This window comes from Ursus maritimus, unplaced genomic scaffold, assembly GCF_017311325.1.
Source record: "Ursus maritimus isolate PB19 unplaced genomic scaffold, ASM1731132v1 scaffold_26, whole genome shotgun sequence".
Classification (NCBI taxonomy): domain Eukaryota; kingdom Metazoa; phylum Chordata; class Mammalia; order Carnivora; family Ursidae; genus Ursus; species Ursus maritimus.
In genome coordinates this window covers 27,109,720-27,134,551 of record NW_024425119.1, presented here as the reverse complement: position 1 = coordinate 27,134,551, position 24,832 = coordinate 27,109,720, and the positions used below count along the sequence as shown (strand labels likewise).

Below are 24,832 nucleotides of genomic sequence, written 5' to 3'. Positions count from 1 at the left end.
ATGCTGTCGAGATCCTGAGCCCATGCCATTTTCTGTCCCACCCAGCTCAGCGCATCCCATCGATTTCAGACTGGGAAGAAAAACCTTCCCATGGTAGCTTGCATGCCTACATGTGAGACGTGAAGAGGGTTCATGTCATGGGAGGACTGTCCTACCTCTCGCAGTGTGGCATGTTGGCCGTTGGGCCTAACTCAGGCTCCCAGTTGGATATATAGTCACCAACGAATTTGGCCACTGTGACTGAGGCTCTGAGAATCAGCTTTCGGGTTTCTTACTCTCTCCACCTTTATGACTGCCCCAGGATTCCTCCTGCCTGCTCCGTTGCTCTTACGGAGTTTAGATTCTAGGTCTTGTCTAAGGCATAACAAATGGTCTGTTGTGTTGGATATCCGCAATAGCAGTAAAAATTCCAAACGTCCTCTTCAGCTATTGAGAGATCGGTCTCAATGTCATTGGCCAGATAAAAAGCTCTCTCAGGTTGGTATTTGTCTTTACTGTTTATATTTATTTTTTTTAAGATTTTATTTATTTATTTGACAGAGAGAGAGCCAGCAAGAGAGGGAACCCAAGCAGGGGGAGTGGGAGAGGGAGAAGCCCGACTCGGGGCTCAGTCCCAGGATGCTGGGATCATGACCTGAGCCGAAGGCAGATGCTTAACTACTGAGCCACCCAGGTGCCCCTGTTTTTAGTGTTTTTATACAACATTTAAAATTTTCTGTAACCTCAATGGCCTTAAAAAGGGTGCTTTAGCCACTAGCTGACGCATAATGGAAATGCAACAGTGTAAGGACGGGACCAAGGCAAGGGTGGGCTGGAGCAGCTCTCCTCCCAGCTCACAAAGACCAGGGTTCTGACCCTTCTTGGGCATCCGCCGCTCTGCTTCCATCCCTCCATAGCCTTCCACTCTGAGCTGATCTGACGGTCAGGGCCCCGGCAGGAAACACACGGCAGGGCCGAGGGGGTGACCGGAGAGTTTATGAAGGGTCCGTTTGCAGTGATATGGGCAGGATGCGTGGAGCCAACATGCACAGCGACACCTGCCAGATGACCTAAAAAGGCAAAGGACGGGACTGTCACCGGGGGGCAAAGGGATGAGAGCTGTGACCATCGAGAGGAACCCCAGACAGGAGCTATGCCTGCAGATCGGTGACCTGAGCCACTGCCAGACCGAGGAGGAGGAGGGAAGGACTGTAAGATGCAGAGGAAAACACAGCCAACAATGACAATCAGGTAGACGAGAGGTGAGGGCAGCTCAGGGGGAATAAGCTCGAGGTACGGTGGGGCAGGCCCCAGACAGTATCCTCTTGCCCCAAACAGCTAAGCTCTTTCTGTCCTTCTCACTTGGCACTTCCCATTCTGGTCTTGAAGTCATCCTTTGTGGCTGCTGGGTTAGTGCTTGGGGCCCAGTTCTCCGTTCATTTAATGCAGCCTGTGTGATCGCCATCCTCGAGAGTGTCTAAGGGCTTTTGTAGATTTAAAGTTCATGGTGTTTTAAGTCAGCCGAAGCCTCTGATTTGCTCAAGTGGAGACTCACTGATGCATTTCCTGTGGACAGCTGGAGGGGTGTTGGGCCAGAAAAGAATTCTTAAAATGTACAAAGGAGAGCTGAAGTTGTGTGCAGCCTTGAGAACTATTTCTCCCAGAAATATTGCCATAGCTCCTGGCACTGGTGGCGATTATGGTTAGAGCTATTCGTGAAGGTCCCAAAGGTCTGAGACCTAGGACAGTTCACAACAGCGATAGCAACACCTCCACAGAGTCGTTGTGAGGTTCACTCATTGTTTAAACTTGCACAAATTTGGATTGGCCACCGCAGGGTCGCCGTTCGGGAGTCGCTTAGCCAGAGAAGGAGCCTCAGTCACCGCCCGGCTCCGTGACTGGAATTCAGAACAGGCCCCTCACAAGAGGTGAGGCGGTGCTGTGCAGTCACGAGGGAGTCCAATCCATTAAAACACTTGTCTTCCATTAAAAGGAACTTTCACAATGACAATAAGAGTAAACGATTGGATATCTTAATAAATTAAAGTATTTTAAAACTTAGAAGTGAATGCCAGGGAAGTGAAAGACGTGAGCACACAAGCCGCAGGAGCAGGCAGGACGGAGCGGTCGTGAGCGGCGGTGAATGGCATCAGGGCCGTGCGGAAGGCTGTGTGCGTGTCCTGACACCGCAGTACCGGTGCGCAGTCCGGCCAGACCCTCCCAGGATGCTCTTGGCTGCTCAGACACCGAAGACTTCTCACCCCACGTGAATGTTGCGAGTACCGTGTTTCAGAGGGTGGCCGAAAGTAAGATTTCCTGGACGGGCGGTCCCGGAGAGGCTCTGCTTGAGAACCCGAGGGCCGGGGATGCCGCCTTCATCGCGGAGCTTTCCTGTTGCAACACGTATGAGCCGAATGCCAGGTCTGAGTGTGCCAGGTATCCAGGTAACAAATTCAAATGAGATGGTGACTGCCATCAAGGAATTCGTAGTCTAATGGAAGAAGTAGACCCCTACACAGGAAGAAAAAGGGGCGCCGAATACATACTGGCAGCCACGCCGGTTGTCAGCTTGGCAGACGCCTGACTCCTGGGGCTGAAGAGGGGAGCTCGACTGTCAGCAGCTTCTCCGAAGATTGATAAATGAGATGCAGACAGCGAGAGCCCAGCACTGCCAAATAAATCTGTAGGATTGAATTATAACTGTGTTATAGGTAGAACTCTGAGAACATACTCGCACCCTAAATGCACTGTACCATTTTCTTGAAAACTGTAGAGGTGGGAGAAAATATGATAATAATTACAAAATGAGGGGGCGCCTGGCTGGCTCAGTCGGTAGAGCATGGGACTCTTGATCTCAGGGTTGTAAGTTCGAGCCCCACGTTGGGTGTAGAAATAATTTTAAAATAAAAAAAATCTTTAAAAGATTACTATAATGAAGTCCATACTCTGCCTTTCTGGAAGGGAACGGTCAGCAGTGGATGTTGTCTGTTTTGAATGGGGCGGGGGGGGGTCCTCTTCTCCTGAACACACACCCCTACCCTGCTGTCCACAGTGCACGTGTGTGTATGTGTGTGTCCCCTTATCCATGACCTGTGCTTTGAAAAGTGAACTGAGAGTGAGAAGAAATAAACCAGAAACTGCTGGGCTAGACTTGGATTCTGGAATGACATTTCCTGTGAGGTCACTAACGGTCCTGAGAAGACCACTGCTCTTCCCTTACTTGGTCAGATAGGTGGTGTGGAGACAGAGCTGAACAACTCTCTGGGCACCTCAGAGAGGTGTTAAGAGGTCTTTATCTCTTTGCAGCTCAGGGCCATGCTTCTCGGCATTGTCCCAAGCCAGAAAAGAGTCAAACCTACCATCTGTCATGCTGAACCTATCACACATTTTTCCTACAGACATAATAGGTATCAATACCCTTTCTTTTGCTTTACTGATCATTAAGTTAAAGCTCAAAGAAATAAATGAATTTCCCTGAAGTTGCACAGTTAACCGGACACATAATGCATATTATTAATAGCCATATGATTATCTCTTTTAATTTTCATGTCTTTGTACCCCCTACTATAATTTGAATAAGTAAATTTCCATTTGCCTCTATTCCTAGAAATTGAATGCACTCTGTGTACCTTGGAAAGTCACAAATTTTCTCTTCCCCCACCCCTCCACTCATATTTTGTGTGGGTTTCTATTAGGCCGAAACAAGCTTTAAATTATTTAGCCAGTTCTGTCACATCTGTGATCCACAACATGTGAAATTGGATTCCCTCCCACTCTTTCTCATTCTAGGAAATTCAGCCGTGTCCATGACATTTTCCCCTAACTTTACAACTTTCTGCTTGGTTGATTAACTTGCCGTTTAAAGAAATACAGTTCTGAATATTTTCTCTCTCTCTTGACTGAATGAGGAGGGAAGACAAAGGGTATGATCATCAATTTAATTTGAGAATAAAGAATTTGTCATGAATATTATTTTTCTCAACACAAAATAAAATAATAACACTCTCTTGAGTTTGGGTGCTGTGCCGCTGCCTTCAATTGAATTGAACAAAAAGCTCCCCAGAGGCCCAGCCCCTCCTCTGCCGGTGACCTGCCCTCCCATCCCAACTGCAACCAAATTTGTCTGCCTCCTAAGCATTCATTCATTTTTTCAAACTCAGGTCATCGCCTCCACCAGGATGTCCTCCTTAACTTCTCCCCTTCTTGCATCCAGTTTTTTCTCTTGCCCAGTCCATCTGTTCACTCACTGATTTATTCAACAAATATTTCTGAGCACCCATTAAGTGCCAGGCACTGAACTAAGCACAGATCATGCACCAGCGGACGCAGCTGACCAGACCCCTGCCCTCCTGGCTCCCAGTCTCCTGGGGAAAACAGACATTGTATAAAGACAGGAAACACACAGGTAAATGTATGGTGACAGTTGGGACGATGGCCGTGAAGGATGTCAAGGTGCTCTGGGAGCCTGAAGAACCCGGTGGAGGAACAAGGAACACACGGTGTTGTGAGTTTTCAGTTTGCATGTCGGTCTTCTGGAGGAGGCTGGGGGCTCCTTGAGTCTCACCCTCATCTCCCTGTCCCCAGCAGCAGTGAGCTCCTCAGGGGTCCTGCCCCCTGGAGGGCTGGGAGAGGGAGAGGAGGGGCATGGAGTTGGGTGTCTGCAGGTCACCTGACACCTGCCTCCTCCCAACCTAGGGGCTCCTGAAAGCACTGGGGATTCTGCTGCGTAAAGGACATACACACACGCCCCCCAGAGTGAGGAAGGCAGCCTTTGCTCATTAAAGAACATGTGAGACTGGGGGTGTGGAAGTGATGCCTCCTTCACCTTCCCAGTGGGGACTGTTCTCTCATAACCTTGAGGACGACCAGAGAGGTGGTTCACTGGATGTAACACTATCCAGGGACATGGCTAAAGGCCTGGTTGGAGTTCTGTTTATACTCTTTTCTTCTTAGTTCTATAGGATTAATAAATAGAGCATACTAAATTATCTTCAGAAATTTCTATGGGACAATATGTGAATTCTTTTATAAAAAGTATTTCACCTTTTGACAGGCTTGAAAGAAGTAGTTAACCATAGCTAAAAAATAAAGGTGCGTCTGTAAAAGTAGAATACCAGCCCCCTACTCAATAATAGGCGGAGAGTTCCTGAGGAACACTGGACAGGACACGCATTTTCTGGGATTCATTTTCAATTTTAGCAAAGAAATACTGGCTCTTGATTCACAGGATTCTTATGAAGGTGTTATTCTTTTTAAAATTATGTAAACTTCAAGTTCTTGAGATGAAATGTACTTTGTAAAATTCAAAGTATAATCTAAATTAAAAAAATAGGTTGCAGCTTTTAAATATAATGAACTTGCTACTTTTCTCACCAATTTTTTTTCTCAATTTTAGTGGGTCAGAGAAAATATAACATCATCCTTTTGCATCCATTTCAGTTGAAGGCTTGTTATGAAAGCCTTTTTTTTCCCTTTCATCTTTTAATTGTAAAGAGTATGGTTCCTTTAGGTAAAAAAAGGAGGTCATAACTTACAGAACCGTTAATTGTTGAAGGGAAATTGTCCAAATTGCATTTATTTATATGGAATTCCTCTCCAAAATTTTATTACTCTATGTTATAGTCAGCAAAACAAAGATCTTAATAAAGTCCAGGTGACAAATTTCTCAAGATGTTAAGAATCTTTTACTTTGTCCACTTAAAGCATTAGTAGTTTGTATTAGGAAGTTTTATTTATATTTTTAAAACTCTTTTATTTAGTCTTACACTTTTAAATGTTTGTAAGAAATACTTATAACTGTGATATGCAGAGTTCTGTCTGGTTTTCTTAAACTGTTTTAAGAGGAAAAAATAATGTCATCCGTGTATTAAGGTTTGTTTTAAATAGGCCTGTCTTCAAATGTGTCCATATCATAGACAGTCATGGAAATAACTTTTACAGTGTCCATCATAACAAATTATTAGTAATAAATAATTGTTAATTAGAAATGACAGAAAAATCTTGACAAATTAATATCTACAATAAATATATTAGAGAAAGGTGCTTTGTCAATTTAATGAATTATTGTAATGACTTTTGATGCCAAAAAATTTCATGGAAAAAATACTGGCTTAATTTGAGCTGAAAGTTTCTCAGCTTTAATGATCTCTCTCATTGGTTCCCTGAATTTTTACCATTTGCATTAAATTTCCTTTATGCCAAGCTTTATGCTAAGCTCCTGGTGAGCTTTGTGTAGGTTTGTTGTGGGTTTTTGTTTTTTGTTTTTTAATGCATTCTATTTCTGAGAGGACAATAATTCTCCATGATGCCTTAGTGAGCTGCTTTGCTCTCTGGAAACCAGTTGCCTGGGGGGACAGAAATTCTGAAAGGGACCAGAACCAAGAAGTAGGGTTGCTGTAGGGCCGGCCCAGAACAAGGAGTAATGGTCCTTGATCATGTGTAATTATCAGAGGTTTCTGGATGGTACACGTGTGACTTGCCAAAGGTTTCAGCCCGAGGGCTTTCTCTGATGAACTCAGCACGCTGATCAAAGGGTTTGCAATGGTCTCATTTGTTCATTCCGTCAATGAGAACTTGAGAATGAAAGAGATGGTTGAATGCTGACTGAAGTGAGATTTTCAAAACATTAATTTGTCCTTCACTATTGTGTGTTTCAGAGACTGGAGCACAAGGAAGTTTTAGTGGGCTTGGTGTTCCTGGTTTTCCCGTTCATTCCGGCCAGCAATCTCTTCTTCAGGGTGGGTTTTGTGGTGGCCGAGAGAGTCCTTTACATGCCTAGGTAATTATTGCTCGTGATTTCCTCTTTACGAGACCTGCCTTCCGTCACCAACACGGGTAGTTCCAGAGGGACGGTCCTTTGCGTGTGTCACAATCGGGTCCTTGTGGAGCTGAGGTGTTTATTATCTCGGCTTTCACAACAGCCGCAGAGAGGTTTGGGGAGCTGGAGCTTGCCCTGTTCACTCTAGTTTGCAGGGGCTGACCTCCAGCTGGAAGCTTGACGGCTAAATGTGAAGTATTGACTTGAGTGTATTCAGGATTTCAGGGGCAGTCGTTTACCCCCGTATCTATGTTTCGTTAAACGTAATTGTAGTAATTTTCTAGAAATATTTGATTTGCATAAAATGTAATTATGTTAAGTAGCATGCATGTAATTAACTTCTGTCTTCCTTCTGTCTCCCATTCTTTCTTCTTTTAATTTAAAAATAGGTACAATCTCAAGAAAACTTGTCCTTGAGAAAAAAAATGGTTAAAAATTTTAAAGGGTCTTCAGCCATATGTGATTACATAATGCCACTTATATTTGAACTGTGCTGCAGCTTGTCTGTTCTCTTGTCTCACTCATCAGTGTTTCAAGGCCACATTTCTTTTCAGATGCCTGGAAATGTCCCCTGAGTGGTTCTGCCATTTATTCATTGTGTAACCCTGAGCAAGATATGAAGCTTTTTTGAACCGAGGCTTTCTCATTTTTAAAATAGGGATTTTTAGTAAACTTCCTAAAGTTAAGTAGCTTCATGAATGTTATATAAGAATGAACTTTTGTAAAAGACAGTATCCTAAACCAAAATATTATAAGGAAATCGTTATTTTTATTTACTGAGTTAGGAATTTTATTTTATTTATTTTTTGATTTTTGTTTTATTTTTGTTTCAAATTTTTATTTAAATTCTGGTTAGTTAACATACAGTGTAATATTGGTTTCAAGAGTAAAATCCAGTGGCGCATCACTTATATAGAACACCGGGTGCTCATCACAGGAAATGGCCTCTTTAATGCCCATCACCCAGTTACCCCATCCCCTCACCCTCCTCCCCTCCCGCAGCCCTCAGTTTGTTCTCTGTCGCAGAGTCTCTTACGATTTGCTTCCCTCTTCTTCCGCCCCACCTTCCCTATGTTCATCTCTTTTGTTTCCTAAATTCCACATATGAGTAAAATCATGTGGTATTTCTCTTTCTTTGACTGGTCTGTTTCGCTTTGCATAACACGCTGTATCTCCATGCATGTCATTACAAATGGCAAGATTTCATTCTTGTAGCTGGCTGAGTTATATTCCTCTGTGTGTGTGTGTGTGTGTGTGTGTGTGTGTATACACATACATACATATATATACCACATCTTTTTTATCCACTTATCAGTCAGTGGACATTTGGGCTTTGTCCATAATTTGGCTGTTGTTGACAGTGCTGCTGTAAACATCAGGGCGCGTGTGCCCCTTTGAATCTGCATTTTTGTATCCTTTAGGCAGGAATTTTAATTAACTTTAAATTTTATTTTTAAATTAATTTAAATATCAATAGATTTTAATTAAGTGATATTGAGTTAGAAATTTAAAAACACATATAATTAGGAATTAATTTCATAACCTTTGATTATCCCCAAACCAAGTACCTAACAGTTTTTCCAAGTCTTTACAGCTTCTTGTTTCGACTTGGTTGAGGAGAGAGGCCAGGCCTTAATTTTCTTTGTCTTCAGCACCATTTGGGAAGGAGGTTATTTCTTGATAAATACTATTGGTTAAGGACAAAAATACAACACAAATTCTTCGTATTCTGTATTGCTATTAGATAACAGCTTATGAGACCTTGCCAATAATTGGGACTATGAAGGGCGAAGGGGACATCAGTGTGTGTTTTAGATATGTTTTTGCTTAGACCGGCTGGAAGTGGCTTCAGTCAGCTCTTCTCCGTAGTGCGGATGATTCCGAGTGGACTCTGTTCGTTCTTCACCTAGCAAGTAGTCACAGAGCACGTTTGCATGCTGTACTACGGTCTGAGGCTGCAGAAATAAATGAATCTTGGTGTCTGCCCTCAAAGAGTTTAACTGCTGATAAACATTAATTAACATAATTGTACCAAAACTTCTGTTGAACCTCTGTTACACGTCAGTCACTGTGCTAAGTGTATTCTATTTATTTTATCAGTTCGCTCGCATTGTTCATGTAGTATCCATAGCTCCTCCCTGAAGTCAGGGGGCCCGTGTTTGAATTCTGGCTTAAGCAGGAGTGTGATGCCTCAAAGCCTCACTTCCCACATCTGTGTAAAATGAAGACAATAGCACCCAACTCAATGAGACATCGTGAGCGTTAAATCAGATGATCATTTAAGGAACTTAGAAAGCGTCTTGCATGGTATGTGATCAATAAATAATGTGTGTTATCGATTGACGTCGGCTCCCTAGGTAGCTGATGCCATTACCCTGTTTCACAAAAATATAGCACCTGGGTGCTAAGAAGTTAATGACCTTTCCCAAGATGGGCAGAGCTGGAATGCAGATCTTTGCCTACCGAAGGTCCTCTCACCTTCCAGACTATTGCTTTCCTGGTAGTAACATCTTAGTATTCTTTTTAAATGAAAAGAAGGAGACATTCAGAACACAGTAATGTACTTTTAGCCCAGCTCCATTTGGTGATCAGGCCATGTGCTTCTAAGAGTCCTGTGATACAAATCTTCAGGAATCTGGGAGTCTGGGGGACAAAGAATTGCGTGTGCAGCAAACTTTCCTAATCCAGAGACAAGAGAGCAATTTCTGAGGAAATAAAGGGTTGGAATTTTAAACGAGGTTAAAATGTCATTTTTCTGGAAGAGCCCCTTATGTAAACATTATTAAGCCCATAATACTATCATCATCCATTTGTGGGTGTCTTAGTTAAAATAAGGGGTTCCTCTTGCCAGGGTAGGTGTATTTCCCTAAAACTACAGAATCATGCCAGCTCTGGCTCTTCTTGGGTGCCATATCTTAAATAGACCTTTCTCTGATTTTTTTAAAAAGATTTATTTATTTATTTATTGAGAGAGAGAGAATCCCAAGCAGACTCTGCGCCAAGCACGGAGCCCAACATGGGGCTCGATCTCACAACCTTGAGCTCATGACCTGAGCCAAAACCAAGAAGATGATCAACCAACTGAGCCACCCAGCCGCCCCGACCTTTCTCTGGCTTTATTTCTTTTCTCTAAAATAGACAAAGTAGTGTCCTTGTCCTTTTTCTGCTAGGAATAAGCTCATTTGGAATAAAATGCACATTCAGAAGATGAAGAAACCTCAATATTACCAAGAACAAATGCCTGCCTCTTAGAACCAGCTCAGACTTTGCTCCATTTTGCAAACTTGGTGCAGAGTCATCCAAAATCAGTGTCGGTGAGCTGGTTGTCATTAAAAAGATGACACTTTTTCTTGTCTCCCCAAGTACCTGCATGTGCGCATTGCAGGGTTGACATTCAGTCATCATTTTCCGAACGTCTCAGCAGCTCTTTGCCCAGCTACCCACTATTTTCCACTGAAATGGGCAGCTGGTCACTGCTGGGTAAAATCTTTTCCAGAGAAAGTCCCCCATTTTCCTAGAAAACGGTCAGTATTTATAATGTGACTGTGCTGAAGTCATTAGAGCTGCTGGAAGCTTCCTGGGGACCACAGAGAAGTTTGCATATGCTGGAGGCATCCCTGGGAAAGTGTAAGAACACTGGATGTTGCCTGTGGCATTTATTAAGGTTAGACATTGGCTTTGGCGATGGTGGAGAACATTTCCCAAGCCTTTTATATGCACAGTAATCTTCTCTGCGTGACTCTCCTTACATTATTGACCTTGACAAGAAAGAGCCGTTTTCCACAGCATCGAGTCCCCAGGTGCTTTGAGGAAAACATCTACACAGTGCCCTCAGTGGAAGTTTGATAATATCCATCGTCATCTTTATGTAGACATCTGTGTTGTCTCAAAACTTTAGCAAACCATAGGACAATGAAGTAAAAAGCTGGATTGGTAATTCTGAGGAAGTTGAACTTTCTACTCATTAAACGTTTGTTTCAAGTGATAGGGAGCCAAATCCTGCCCTTAGATTCCGTCCATAAGTACCACAGAAGTCATGTCCACCCTCACTGAAGCCTGGGTGACTCCCATCAGGCCCAGGGGCTAATTTGGCTATTTTACAAGAAAAACCCAGAATGAGTCAGACCAAGTGCTCTTTTATCCTGCCTTTATGCCTAACAATGAACAAGCCACTCAAATCTTCTGGCTTCTGTTCTCCCTCCATCCTAACTTAGATAAGACCCAAAATATCACCTTTCTCTCCCTTGCGCTTTGAAATCTGTGGATAAAAGGTACAGAAATAGGCTATCTATTTATCATTGCATGGCTTTAGGGTCAGAGTTTCACCACCAAAAGAAATTGGAATAATCTTTTCTTCTGGTGCTAAATGCCTATTTTGTGGATTTCCTTTTTGAACAGGCAAGAGAGTTTGGGGCTTAAATCACTTTTTTTTTTTTTAACAGAAATTTTGATCTCTTATTCTTCTCTCCAGAGAGGCATATAATTTTATGGCTACTTTTTTTGTATTTTATAAAAACCACATTAGAATGCTTCAAAGGACTAAATTTCTTTGAATCAGTGAAGCAGAAATAGTTGTTGAGAGCTCTCAAATGAAGTCATAGGATGTGATCAGATATCCATTTACATGCCAGATTAAGGGTGATTTATTCACTGCAGCGCCAAAGAGCAAATTCCTAAGCTACTTTAAGAAAACATGAATGAGTGGAGAGAGGAAGCAGATAAGAATAAATGAAGGCAGAAACAATATTGTGGATGCATTGATAAAAATAATTGAGGCCACGGAAGGAGAAGTTAGATACCATAATGTTGGAGGGAAGAAAGATATATAAAAAATTGCTCTACTCTTAGAAAGATGCCATTGGTATTGTATAATCCCTAAGCTTATGGACATATCAGACGTGGAAAATTGGAAAAATGATGACCCCCACCCCATTCATTTTTGATTTTGAGAAATACCTTCAAGTCATCAACTTGAGATGAAATTTTTAATCTTATACAGGTCGCTATGGAAGCAATACTGCAGTATTTCTTTCTCAGGATGCAAAATGAGAAATGGTACCTCGGAAGTAATACTACTTCTGTGATCTGATATTGGGAACCCCTTCAGATCAGCCGTCTCTGCACAGGCTTCTTCAGACTTGCTGCAGGAGAGTGATGATTATGAGAGTAAATCAGAGTTTTCCCAAATATTAAAATCAGAGCAGTCATTCGGTATCAATACAAGGTTACTTTAGCAAATCCAGTAGGAAGACGACTGACCTGGGAATCAGCACAGCCCCATCTGTCCCCTGTTGCCTGTCAGCCTTGGGGGACTCCCTTTCCTACCAGTAAAACCAGAGAGTTGGCCTTGCTCAGTGGTCCCCAAGTGTTGCTTAGATCTCCACAACACTTTTCCCTGGTCTGTGGCCAAATTGGGGGAGGGGGTGAGGGGAGAGAGAAAGACAATGTAATGGGTTTGTCGTAAAGTTTTATCTATGCATTTTTTAAATTACGCCTTTCTTATATTTTTGGGATTACAATATCCTTTCTCCTATGACAAGATGATAAGAGCAGCAGGGGATGCACAACCCTCCTTCCCCACCCAATTCCACTTTCTTGGAAAGGTTTGGGAAATCTCAAACCCTAGTAATCATTGTGCTACATGATCTCTAAGGTCTCTTTCAGCTCCATGGTTCAACTGTTTTATGATTCAGAATAACCTTGTGGAAAGCATGAGTTTTTTTTTTTTTTTTCTCCTTCAGATTTTAAACAAAGATCTTTGTCATGCATTGGAATGTGACCACCTGTGTCTGCTCTTTTTCAACAGGATGGTCCCCTAGGGAAAGGGAGATGGGTCCTGTGGGGGAAGGGGATAGGAAGGCAGTACATTTGCCATGGGGACAGGCTTTCTGAAGGGCCCAGGGGTAGACACCAGGAAGTGGTTGGGAAGCCTCTGTGTGGGGTCTCTGCTGTGAGATAATGGGGTGTCCTCATAAGCAGCAGGAACAGCTGATGCTTAGAAGTTCACGGGGAAAGCAGCAAGAAGAAATGTATGATGTATGTCAGGAGGAAGCAGGCCCCCAGCAGCAAGAGCAAGGCCAGACCTCCGTCTTCAAGGAGCCGTTGTACAGGTAGCTTGGTAAGAGAGGTTGTAGTCCATGAGAACAGGTCTTGACGTTTGCGTGTCCACATGAAGTCATGGAGAGAGACTCGTTCATTCAGCTTAAGCCACGATCTAAACAGGGGCTCAAAGCACAGGTAACATTGCCCCCAAGGTGGTTGATTCTGAATAAAGAAGGTTGAGTCCCTCTAAGGCTGCAGCTGACAGGGATGGGACAAGATTGAACCACGCAAGAGGACATAAGTAACCCAATTTTAAGAGAGCCAAGTCACAAAAATCGTGGAAAACCCAGGAACCAGGCAAAGCCAGATACTCGTTTTTTTAGTTTGATTTTTTTTGTTTCAAATTCCCAATGTATAATACATTAGAGAGGTGGGAAAATCAGCTTGGGCTTGGCAAAGAGCCACTCCACTAAAAACCCAAGAAATAGATTGAGAGGCAGTTTTCAGTTACAAGGTCAAGTGCACCAGGTCTCTGACAAAATATGTGTGTAAGCGTGCCTATGTGTTGGCTGAATTACCCAGAGCCACTCAATTATTACTTAGTTTTAGCTCTGAATCCATGTTTTATGCGTTTCTATCATGCCATCTTAAAAGGAGGTTCTCTTTTATCATAATGAGTGCAGCGAGGGAAGAGGAGAAATGCAGCGCGCTATTACACGAGGGGGCAAGAAAGTGATATCACCAAACGATCTGGAGAGAAAGAGTGAAGGTCAGGGATACCACTGGAGAAGAAACAGTGGGAAGATCCAAGATTTGAGTAAGGAGATAAGTCTTCTTACTTGAGAGAAGTATTCTAATGCTTTTAAATATGGCGTCTTCCACGTTATGCGCCGTATTTTAAAAGAAAGCGGAGTCTGTCAAGCTCTGCTGCTCCTCCCCACGTCTCCAGTCTTCAGTGGGACAAACCTTCACGGTCGTGCAGTCGGAGGCTTCCTGCCGGTGTTATAACCTACTCCACGGTTTCAGAAGTTGGTTAAGGTTATTCTTCAGAGTATGATGGAGTAAGGGTGGAAATATTTGATATCAGCTCGTTTGTCTCTTTGCTCTTGCCGTGCCAGCATAAACCGTTCCCTCCGCCCTTCGAGACCTGAATTCAGAAGAAGTGCGAGGTCCAGAAGCTAGATCTTGTCCAGTGAGGGCTGCTCTTGAGGGCAGTGCCCAGGGAGGGAGGGGCCCAGGGTTGCCCCGGGCTTGGGCTGGGTGCTTGTGCTTGGGGGTGAGTGTGCTGTGTGAAGAGCGTGACCAGGAAGGAAAGCAGCAGGACTTTCCTGAGGTCCCGGGCGAATGTGTTCTAAAATGGAGACCGTAGATCACAGACAAATAGGACAGAACAGAGCCGTGATGAAAACGAAGTGAGCAGAGGGGAGATTGGTGCTCGTGGGCTGAAGATCAGTTGGCCACTCCATGGGGTGGCCTGGGCATGAGATGAGGATAATCTCGGGCAGTTATTTACTGAACTATAATCACGGCCTTAATATCACAGAAGTCTATTAGTTAATAAAAAATGAATGTTTATGCCGATTAAGTCCTAAATGATGAACAGCAAATGTCTCGGAAACCACAATTTGAACGTAAAATTTGGAGAGTGTAATTTGGATTCAGATGAGCCTAAATGGAAAAATATATGTAAAAAATACCATACGCTGGGCTAGGTAGCTGCAAGTCATTATTTCAGCCCACCCTGTGCAAATGAGGAGATTGGAGGAATCCAAGTGGAGGGAAAGCAAAGCAACACAGGTACGGGCCTCTCTTCCTGTCCCGGCCCTTCTCTTCCTCTCTTGGTTCTGCAGCCCTACCCCAGCAGGTCAGTGTTCTGGAAGCACCATACTGAAGGAGGTTAGAAAATGGGCCTCTGCAAACAGAGGAGAGCAACTAAAGCATAGATGTAGACAGCCCAGGTACCGCACAGCTGGCTTTGCCTGGAGGGTGGGAGTGGACCGAAGTGCGGCCATCTTAGCCTCCCTTCTATCAAGACCCCTTGTCCTTCTAAGTGAATCCATTTCTTTCCTTTCCTCTTGGATCCCACACGGGGAAATGTATCTCAGATCACTGACTTTTTTTTTCTTTCATCTTTATTGAGATATAATTGACATACAGGGTATTGTGTAAGTTGAAGGTGTCCACGTGTTAATTTGATACATTTATATGTATTGCCAAATGGTTGCCACTAACCCAGTGACTTCTTATACAAATTTTAGGAATCTTAAAATATCCTCCATACTCCTTTGGAAACCTGGATTGTCCTGCCCCTGTGGGGCTTGGGACCGCCATTTTTGTATGTCTGTGTTTCCTCATAGTGCCCCGCACGACGGATGCTTCATTAAAGAGTATTGTAGAGACTCCAGGAACACTGGACACATGACAAAGCATATGCGTGTGCGGTCAGGTCCGTGTTAACACATGAATAAAGGAGGGGGCAGCAACAACTCGCGGATTGCGCATTATGCCTTTGCTTCGGAAGTGCAGGTGCTGTACCACAGGCCATAGTGGTTTACGGAAGAAGGGACAGAATTCAGGTTCTAGAGATGGGCATGCTTGTGAGAGGCTAGGGAGAGGGTGGTTTTTCTAACTTTTTAGGAGTTGCTTTAGCGGAGGTCTTTGACTTTGACCAAAAGGCCTCTCAGCCCCAGACGGAAAATCTGGCTGTGACTATTTGTACCAGGCTGGGAGGCAAGGAAGCCAGGCCTAGTGAAGGCTCCTGCAAGGGGACACACCCACCGCCCACGGGTGGATAGTTCTCCTGGTGGAGAAAGTGGGTCTTATCATCTCCACCCCTCACCTGGATTGATTCATTTTTAGGTTTATCCTTGTTTCCGTTAGTTTCTGATACTTTTAATCTCGTTGTTCAACCACACTCACGAAACAGCCCCTGCCATAGTCTGACACTGAAGGTGCACATGAATAAAACATTACTCCATCCTTAAATAAGCAGCCTGAACTTCCAAACAGCTAATACTTTATTTCATATGAAAGTTGAATATAAAAGCTTCTTTATTATGCATTAACTCACCAAAAGGATGATAGTTTGCATTTTCTTCCCTTTCTTCTTGTATTCACAAAGATATAGTGGAGAAAGGTTTGAATTGGGGTTAAGGGAAGATTGGCCTAGGTGCTTTTTGAATTGTAGAACTGTGAATGCACATTAGCATACAGACCTGGCTGCCTGTATTTCGCACACTACACTGTATCTTACTTCCTACAATCGGTTGTTGTATAAAGTGGTGTGTAACTCAGACCTTTCTGAAGTGAACGATATCCTATAAGAAAGTTCGTAGTTGTAAGGGAGTTTCTGTGAATGCTTTTGAAGGACGTATATTGTCCTGCAAATTATATAGTTTGGGTCAATCTGGACTTTAATAAACTGGATTTCTTGAGGTGTATTTACAGATCTAATCACATACTTTAATGATATACACAGTACATTTTATCGATGTCGTAGAAAAGGGCACACTAACCACGCACATGAACACATAAATACTTCACTTGAAAACACGGAGACCTTGTATTCAGTTCACAGACTGTCCACTTACACGATTTCATTCACTCCAAACAACAGCCCTTTAAAGTAGCTAGATTTTTAACTCTCTAAGGCAGGCAATCTTAAGCTCTTATAAAATAAACAACGAAGGCTTCGTGAGACTGAGTGCATCTCCTGTGGCCCACAGAACTCCCAAGTGTCAGGAAAGAACCCAGCTCCTCTGACACAGTTCCAGAATTCCTTCTCCTCACTGTGAACTCCCAAACTTTAAGTTTGCACTGGGGCACTTTTGTTCCACTGCGGCTCCTAGTGTTCTACGGGCCTCAGGAAGTTACGACGTTTACAGGAGCCTGGTAGAGAGACATCTGTTTTGACCTGGGTATATGCAGACTATACACATATCTTGTCTCATACTCTATTCAGCACAAAATAATTCTCTAATAATATTGTGATTATAATGTCATATTAATGTTATCACTTATGGTTGTCTATCGAGCATTATGCACAGGGTAAAATTATTTCCTTTTACAAATAAGAAAATTCATAAGTAAAGAATTTACATGACTGCAGATCCAACGACAGGCAGTGTCAGAAACTCGAATGCAGACAGGCCCTTTCTGACTCCGGAGCGCTGCCTTATTTACCACGGGAGGTCTCCTGAATTTGGAGCTCGTAGATGAACTGCAAGGTTGAGAGGAAGCGTCTCATCTTCAGGAGAATCAGGTGCTCAGGAGGTGAAAGCAATGACAGTATTATCCCAGTGGTTCACAGGAAGGTGAGGAAGGAACGGAAGAAATCTGTTCCGTGGAGAAGTGATAGAAGTTTCTCATCCCCACCGCGGGAGCGCAGCACCGAGGATGAGCTGCGCAGGAGGGAAATGTACAAGAAATGCTTTTGGAGTCATTTTCTTGGAATATGAGTAAATTCATATCCAAACACATTCAACCTTCTGAGAAATTTTCCTGCCTGTCAAATATCTGAGAGTAAAAAACAACAACAACGATGACAGTGGCGGGGGGAGTCTTGGCTCACCGGAAGCTGGCGGCTCCCAGGTTAGATCTGCTCTGAGGCCTCCCCGTTGGCTCCTGGCTGCCTCTAGGCTGTACCTCCAGACATCTGTTCTGGGCTCCGCTTTCCAGGGCGTTATTGTTTAACCATCCGTGAGACCAGAATCAGATCTTACTGTCACAGTTTGCCAGGTGGGGATTCACCAGACCAGAATGAAGTGAACGACGGCCCTGTGTCATTTCAACTACCTAAAGTTGGGAATTTTTTTTCTTTTAAGCAATAAAATCGTGAGACTGTGTCTGTCTGGTATCATTAATGTTATTTGTAGATCATTTCAGTGGGTTGTTTAAATCAAAAGGTAGAATTTCAGTTCTACTTAATAGCGAAAAGATTCTCTTTGCTCCATGTAATTGAACAAAGAGTGAAGCCATAATAAACATTCTAAAATGCTTGCCCCAGAGATAGAAAATTGTCCTCTTTTCAGGTTGATGTAAAGGAGACGTGTTGTTCTTTTATCACTTAAGAGCTTCTGGGCAAGGTTCGTGAAAGTACATTTGTACTGTTTACACAATGATTAACTTCCCACAAAGTTCTCAAATAACAGGTTTAAATAGTTTTCATTCTAATGTGGAAGGACAAGCATTGTTGACCTGCATTTCCTCTAAAGTTTCCTTTGGATGTGCATCATGGAAGTACCAGGGGGAGGGGCCAGAGTCCCTGGTTGTACCATGCACTGACATGGGGATACCTTCAGCCTGTGAATGAGAGATCAAATAATGACTCCACTCTCAGAAGCAGGGGTGCTTCTCCAGCTGCTTTGAAAATGGGTCTCGGTGCTGAGCCAAACCGATCAGTAGCTGAGTTTGGTTCTCCGGGTTCTGGTTCTGCCCACTGTCGGTGGTTTGCACTGACTTTGCGTGCTCTTGTGTAGAGGTCCCAGATCTGAGCCCAGATTTTCCTTAACCAGGTGCACCAAAGCAATCTGCAGTCTGATTTCATCTCTCCGGAGGCCAGAAAGGCGTGTAGCTTCTCATTTGCTTGATTTTCTACTTTCAAAATAAGGCCTTGCCCTGCCCCTTAGAAATGGACAGAGCAGTTCTCCCCCCGGCCACTGAGCTCTGTATTTAAGCAGATGTTGAAGGATGAAATGTCATCATAGAGAAGCATCTTAATCTTTGTGATCTGGTGTTCAAGTTTGTAAGAATGTGATACTCTCTAAGAAATTTGCAAACCTAAGTAGAGATTGTTTTATAGGGCTTATCATTTCTTTAAACCATTTGTCAATACAAGGACCTTCCAAAAAAAATGATCATGTTACTTGATACTGATGCCTGTGCTGAGGGGAAAGGAATGGCCTTCTCCTTCCCTTGGTCATAGCAGAGGTCAACACACTGCAGCTCCTGAGGGGAGGCTGGCCCACTGCCTGTTTTATAAATAAATTTTATTGGAACACGGCCATGCCCATTCATTTACACAGTGTCGATGGCTGCTTTCCTGCTCCAAAGATAGAGTGGGCAGGACAGAAAAGCCTGAAAGGCCCGAAATACTTATTCTTTAGTGCCTTCCAGAAGAAGATTGTCAACTTCTGGATATCAGCATTGTGTTAGAGCCATGGGTGTTCTCTGTTACTAGCTGTGGGTGCTGTGGACAAGCTATTCGACTCCTATAAGCTTTAATTTCCTCATTTATGGAATGGAAGATACCAAGGATCATATATTTAAATCAGATAATATATTTAAAGCCAGTACCATCCTTATCCTAGGCCCTATGAATATTGTAGACAGGCCCATGCAATGCTCTTAGCGCAGTGCCTGGCCAATAGGAAGGACCCACTATAAACACACAGATGTGTAAAACAGCTCATTACTTCTGTCGTTGTTATCTTCATTATTCTTGTCTTCTGCCTTTTTGTGGCCATAGCTGGGAGACCCCTGTGTGGAGATCCCAGTGTTCTCCTTTCCCACTGCTCTGCCAGATGGCAGCTCTGTTTCCTACAAGGAGACAGAAAACAAGTATTGAAATTTTATGAATGGAGTGGTTAGGAGGGAAGTCGGTGAAGCTGTGTGATAAGGTGTGAGGAACGCAAGAATCAGCCGGTCCAGTCAAAACCCAGACAAGCGGGACAGTATATGGAGCGTGAGTTCTGGAATCTGAAACGCGTGGGTTTGTATCTTTGCCCCACTATACAAGCTGTGTGACCGAATTCAGGAAATCCATTCACCTTTCTTCTCATCACCGTCTTTATGGTTAAATAGCACTAACCGCGAGTGACCCATAGGGGTGCGAGGATGGGCTAAACTCATACACGGAACTGCTTGGCACATGAGATGCGCTCAGCAGACATTAGTTCTTCATGGGGCTGCTTTACGAAGGCCCGAGCAAGGAGATAGCCGCTAGAGCTGTGGGTGCCTGCACGGGGTACGCGCATTTCAGGACTTTGCTCCTGTGGCACCTTTCCCGTGGCACCATTCCTGACCATAGTAAAATCCCAACTCCTGCCCACCCTGGACTCACTCTTCTTCTTTGCTGATAGATTGTTACCCACGTAACATATCCTGCTGTGGGGCACACTCTGCGTTTTATTTGCTTATTGGCTGTTTCTCCCACCCATGTGGGTTCCACAAGGACAGGAATTATTGTCTGTTTTGTCCACCGATCTGGTCTTGGTGCCTGTAACAATGGCAGGACGCAGTTGGTGTTTATTAAATACCTGCTGAATGGAAGCATGGAGCCCAGAAGGCTTTCATGGGGCCAGAGATGCACCCTGCTCCATCAGGGCTGGGATCCCAATGAGGCTAGAGGAGCAAATGGCAGGCATCGTCACGAACATGGTGGCCTGTAATGCATCAGCATGGCTGTTGTATAGAATGAGACACGTTTAGAAAATCTTGATACCTTTAAGGCCAAACATGACTTACTATGAAAGTGGGAAGAGGGTTGGAGGTTTTATTATTTTTGCATTAGTGACTCTATGTTCTGGCATGTTCAAGGCTTCTGCACAGTGCTTATAGCAATCAAATCCAGCCTCCCCAGCTCGGACCTAGTAAGTGGGGTCGTGACTCCCTTTGTTTGGCCTAACAATGAAGCTTCAAAGTGTAGGGAGCTGGACCAACTGACTTACGGGATTTGAAGTATGGAATTGGAGCTCAAACTTGAACTGGTTCCCAGCATCTCCATGTCAGAAACCTCAAATGCCTCCCTTGTTTTTCTACCCTTGATACCAAAGCGTAGCTATTCAGAAAAGTGTCAAATGCCTCCCTTGTTTTTCTACCCTTGATACCAAAGCGTAGATATTCAGAAAAGTGAACAGAAGTGGAGAGATTTTTTAAAGGAGGTATGTTGAGAAATGAGACTATTTCAGTGTTTTCCTTTGCAAAACCAACCTGCCCCAGTAGACTGGAGGTTTATGAGGGCAGGACCTGTGTTCTATTCATAATTCATTCTTAGTGCCCAGTATATTGCCAGTCACATATAGAGAGAGAACGAATAAATATTCAAACATGTAAATGGGCTGTATTAATTTTGGGCTTATTATGGCATTACTGTCTAACTGATGTCGGATTTCTTTACACAAGCTGGCTTCATTCTTAAAACATTCCACAATAATTTGTAGTCTATTATCTTTGGAAAGAAGTGGGTCTTAACTGAAATGCACATGGCAGTAATGGATACAGATTAAATGATTGTGATGTTCCAGGGCCAGTTGACAGGCAGGAAGCATCTCTGTGGCTGCATAGATGACGTGAGGGCCCAAGTTCCAGCCAAAGGCTTTTCGAGGTGTGCTATCGGCATGCCGCTCAGATAACATGAGAGATTCCTCATATCTATTTAGAAAGCTGAGCCAGAGTCAGCAAGGTTCAGTCCTATCAATACGGTTTGTCTGTGATGGGCCCCAAGCTCCCTGCTCAGGAGTTGGCGTGGGGATAGATGATTTTCCTTCAGCATAAGGACTTTGACCAGAGGGGGAACATACTAGGCGGCACATCCCTAGAGACAGACTGCCAGTGTTCTGTGGGGACGAGCATCCCTCCCAGGACCTGATAGGGAGATGTTGGCAACTGTCTCCCTCAAAGCCACGATGTCACGTGCTGCAACACAGTCTAGATTTAGACTCGTGGTGCCAATATGGTTATACGACGTCAGTGACATAAGGCAGCGAGAGTCAGAGGGTCTGTTCACAACCCAAGAACACACAAAAGGGACATCTCATGATGCTGCTGAAATCCAGGGCAGTTTGAGCCTAAACGATGAGCCTGTTATTCTCCACGCTAATGCCAGAGGGCTGGCAATGTGCTGGAAGAGTGCGTTAGAGAACCAGCATGTAAATATTGTAAGACGGGGGAGTTTGTATTTGTTTCTCTGTCACGGATGAGTTTTATTTGAAAGTTAGTTATATGGGATCGAGTACTCAAGGAGGCTCCATCGCACGCCCGGAGTAAGCCTGCCTCTCCCACTCTGTTCCCCAGCATGGGCTACTGCATCCTCTTTGTGCACGGACTGAGGAAGCTCTGCACTTGCCTGAATCGATGGGGGGCCACCACCCTGACCGTGTGTACTGCGCTGCTGCTGTTGCTTTTCTCCTGGAAAACGGTGAAGCAGAATGAAATTTGGCTGTCAAGAGAGTCCCTGTTCAGGTACGATTCGATGGAGAAGAGCAAATCTCTTCCCATGTATTTCATTGCTTACATATTTGTTTCCAAACAAATGAGATAACATGGGTCTGGCAATAATCATTAACCCACAGGTTTTTTTTTAGTAAAGTTTTAAGTGGAAGATGTAATTTTATTTTGGGTTTTAGCTTTAGTTTTTTAACTGGTATTCTATAAAGTTTAATGTGAGCTCATTCTAAGTGAATTTAAGAAAATAAGGCTCATGAGAAGGTTCCTGAATCTGCGAAACCGTCGTAATGATGAGCTGGGCTGTAAAATCAGCTATAAACAAAATGAAATGATAAAGCCTAACTTCATTATGCAGACAAGTCAGTGAGAAAGGTGAGCACACAGCAGGAAGGAAGAGAAACGCGGTACCTTTTCTGTAGACTTTTCCAGGACATTAAGTTGTGATCTGTGATCTAGTTGCTTTATTCTGAACATTAATTGTGAACAAAGAAATGGAAGACTTTTTTCATCTCCTGGTAGGTTTTTATGCGGTAAAGAGTATATTCTGAGTATAACAAGGTCACCTGCAAGCCCTAAACTTGTCGTAAAGTATAAACATTCTTTGGGACTGTCGCTCATCGTGCCGTGTTTTCTGGAGCTCAGGCCTCACTGATGTCGTAGCCCTGGTGATGACCTTCATCTGGGCTCCCTGGCACTGGCCCACCAGGATCCCAACAGTATTTTTCCAGGTTTCCAGGGATTCCCAGTCTGTGCCCTCTTCTAGCTTCTGTCCTCACTTATGACCCAGCTACCCAATTCAGTCAGTGTGGTTTTTACTTGGTGCTCTGCTCAGCTGATACCCAACACTTATACTATGGGGGCAAACAATGGAAACAGAGTTGGGATCACCTGAAAAAAAGGGAAAATACTGGAAGAGTAGAGGAAGGCACACAGAATTGAAGGGCCAGTGAAGAAGTTGGCATGGAGCAGACAGGAAACAGGCACCCGGAGAGTCTGTCCTGAGAGCACTCGAGTGCCCGCCCAAGAGCAAATAGGTAAGCTTACACCGGGTTTTTTCATCTTCACATCAAAGTCCTCGGAAAATTAAGTCCTCTGGTGGAGCTTGAGCTTTAGGTCACGTGCCTGTCCTTTGTCTCCACCGGGGCACTGAAATGAATGATTGTCCAAAGAAGCCCCTCTGACTTCCAGGGACTTAGGGCAGGCTCGGCACCTTCGGATTCCACTGAGACTTCGCAAAATGAGGCAAGAGCGAATTCCCCACAGGAAGTCCAAGTACTGGAGGAGGAGCACAGACTCTGGCTGCCAGGAATGAACGAATGAATGAATGAATGAGCGAACGAATAAATGAACAAATAAGACAAATGTTCACGGCACTCTTCAGCTTTTTTATTTATTTTTTTTAAGATTTTGTTTATTTATTTGACAGAGAGAGAGACAGCCAGCGAGAGAGGGAACACAAGCAGGGGGAGTGGGAGAGGAAGAAGCAGGCTCCCAGCGGAGGAGCCTGATGTGGGGCTCGATCCCAGAATCCCAGGATCACGCCCTGAGCCGAAGGTAGACGCTTAACGACAGAGCCACCCAGGCACCCCTCTTCAGCTTTTTTAAAACAATATATTTGATTTTGCTACTTAGCAATTTGACTTTTTTTAGTAGAAAAAAATTAGTTTGGCATGCATGTCTTTTTTTTTAAATATATTTTATTTATTTACTTGAGAGAGAGAGAACACCTGTGCCCACAAGCAGGGGGAGAGGGAGAAACAGATTCCCCGCTGAGCAGGGAGCCTGATGCAGGGCTTGATCCCAGGACCCTGAGATTGTGACTTGAGCTGAAGGCAGATGCTTAACCGACTGACTGATCCCCCCAGACACCCCTGGCACGCGTGCCTTATTAGCTTATTTCTTATTACCGTATCATTGTCACGGTCGTCATCATTACCACAGTGGGTACTGTAGAAACCTCTTGCCAGGTGAGATTTTTTGGTGTGGATTTTTAATGAATATTTTTTCACCTTAAGGTCCCAGATTCTGTTCAGTCCCTGTCACATCCCTTTACCTTCAAGGCAGTTCCCCCAGACCACAGTGGGCTTGTTGCCTCTTGTGACCCATGCTGAGGTCATTCTGTAAACACAGGGCCATGGAAGTTCAGTAATACAACTTCCCCTTAGTCTCTGCTGACTTGATTTTTTTTTTCTTTTGCTTTCCACAGTCAGTGCTTTTATGAGAGACCTTAAAGTGGTTCTGCCCTATGTTAAACCCTTTGCTTGAATCGAGGTACTAACAGAGGTTGTGTCTTCTAATGATGTTTACTGCTCAATCAGAGCAACTTTGGGGGTGGATTTTGGCAGGCAGCAGTTTATTTCAAGGGTAACAAGTTCACGTTCAAACCCTCTAAGGCTGATGCCAGCAGTTTAAAAACAGAACAACAAAAAGCTCATTGACCTTGCGTCCAGAGGCTTCTGTGTTTTTAGATGGAAGTATGTAGGAAGTGACAGTTGATTACTAAAACACGACCATCCCACAAATGTGCTTGCAGAGCTTGTGTGCCCTAGGAGGCCTTTGGTGATCAAATGGAATTTTGTAAACCGTACAAACCAAACTTTTGATAGGTTTTAGAAAACTTTGCCTATTACAATTTATGTATGTCCCAAGAAAAAGTTTTAAGAATCTGAGACTTTAAGAATATTCTTTCTTCTCTAAGACCAGATGTTTGTATGTATTCATCTGTGCTGAGTCATGCTCAAATTAGTTGAAACGAACATTTGCCAAGAATCTTTGAAGGAAGATATAGTTACTGGTTGAGTGTGGGGGCTGGAGTTAGACTTTCTGCCT

At 43.8% G+C, this 24,832-nt stretch overlaps 1 protein-coding gene across 3 annotated transcripts in view; it reads left to right on the top strand.

The window, feature by feature from the left end:
* TMTC1 (transmembrane O-mannosyltransferase targeting cadherins 1) overlaps nucleotides 1–24,832 on the top strand; it is a 257,865-nt gene that overhangs the window by 160,604 nt on the left and 72,429 nt on the right. For all 3 annotated transcript variants that reach the window (XM_040642292.1, XM_040642290.1, XM_040642291.1), the window contains 2 exons: nucleotides 6,636–6,757; nucleotides 21,851–22,018. In XM_040642292.1, the coding sequence (XP_040498226.1) occupies nucleotides 6,636–6,757; nucleotides 21,851–22,018 (290 nt within the window). The remainder of the gene's footprint in view (nucleotides 1–6,635; nucleotides 6,758–21,850; nucleotides 22,019–24,832) is intronic.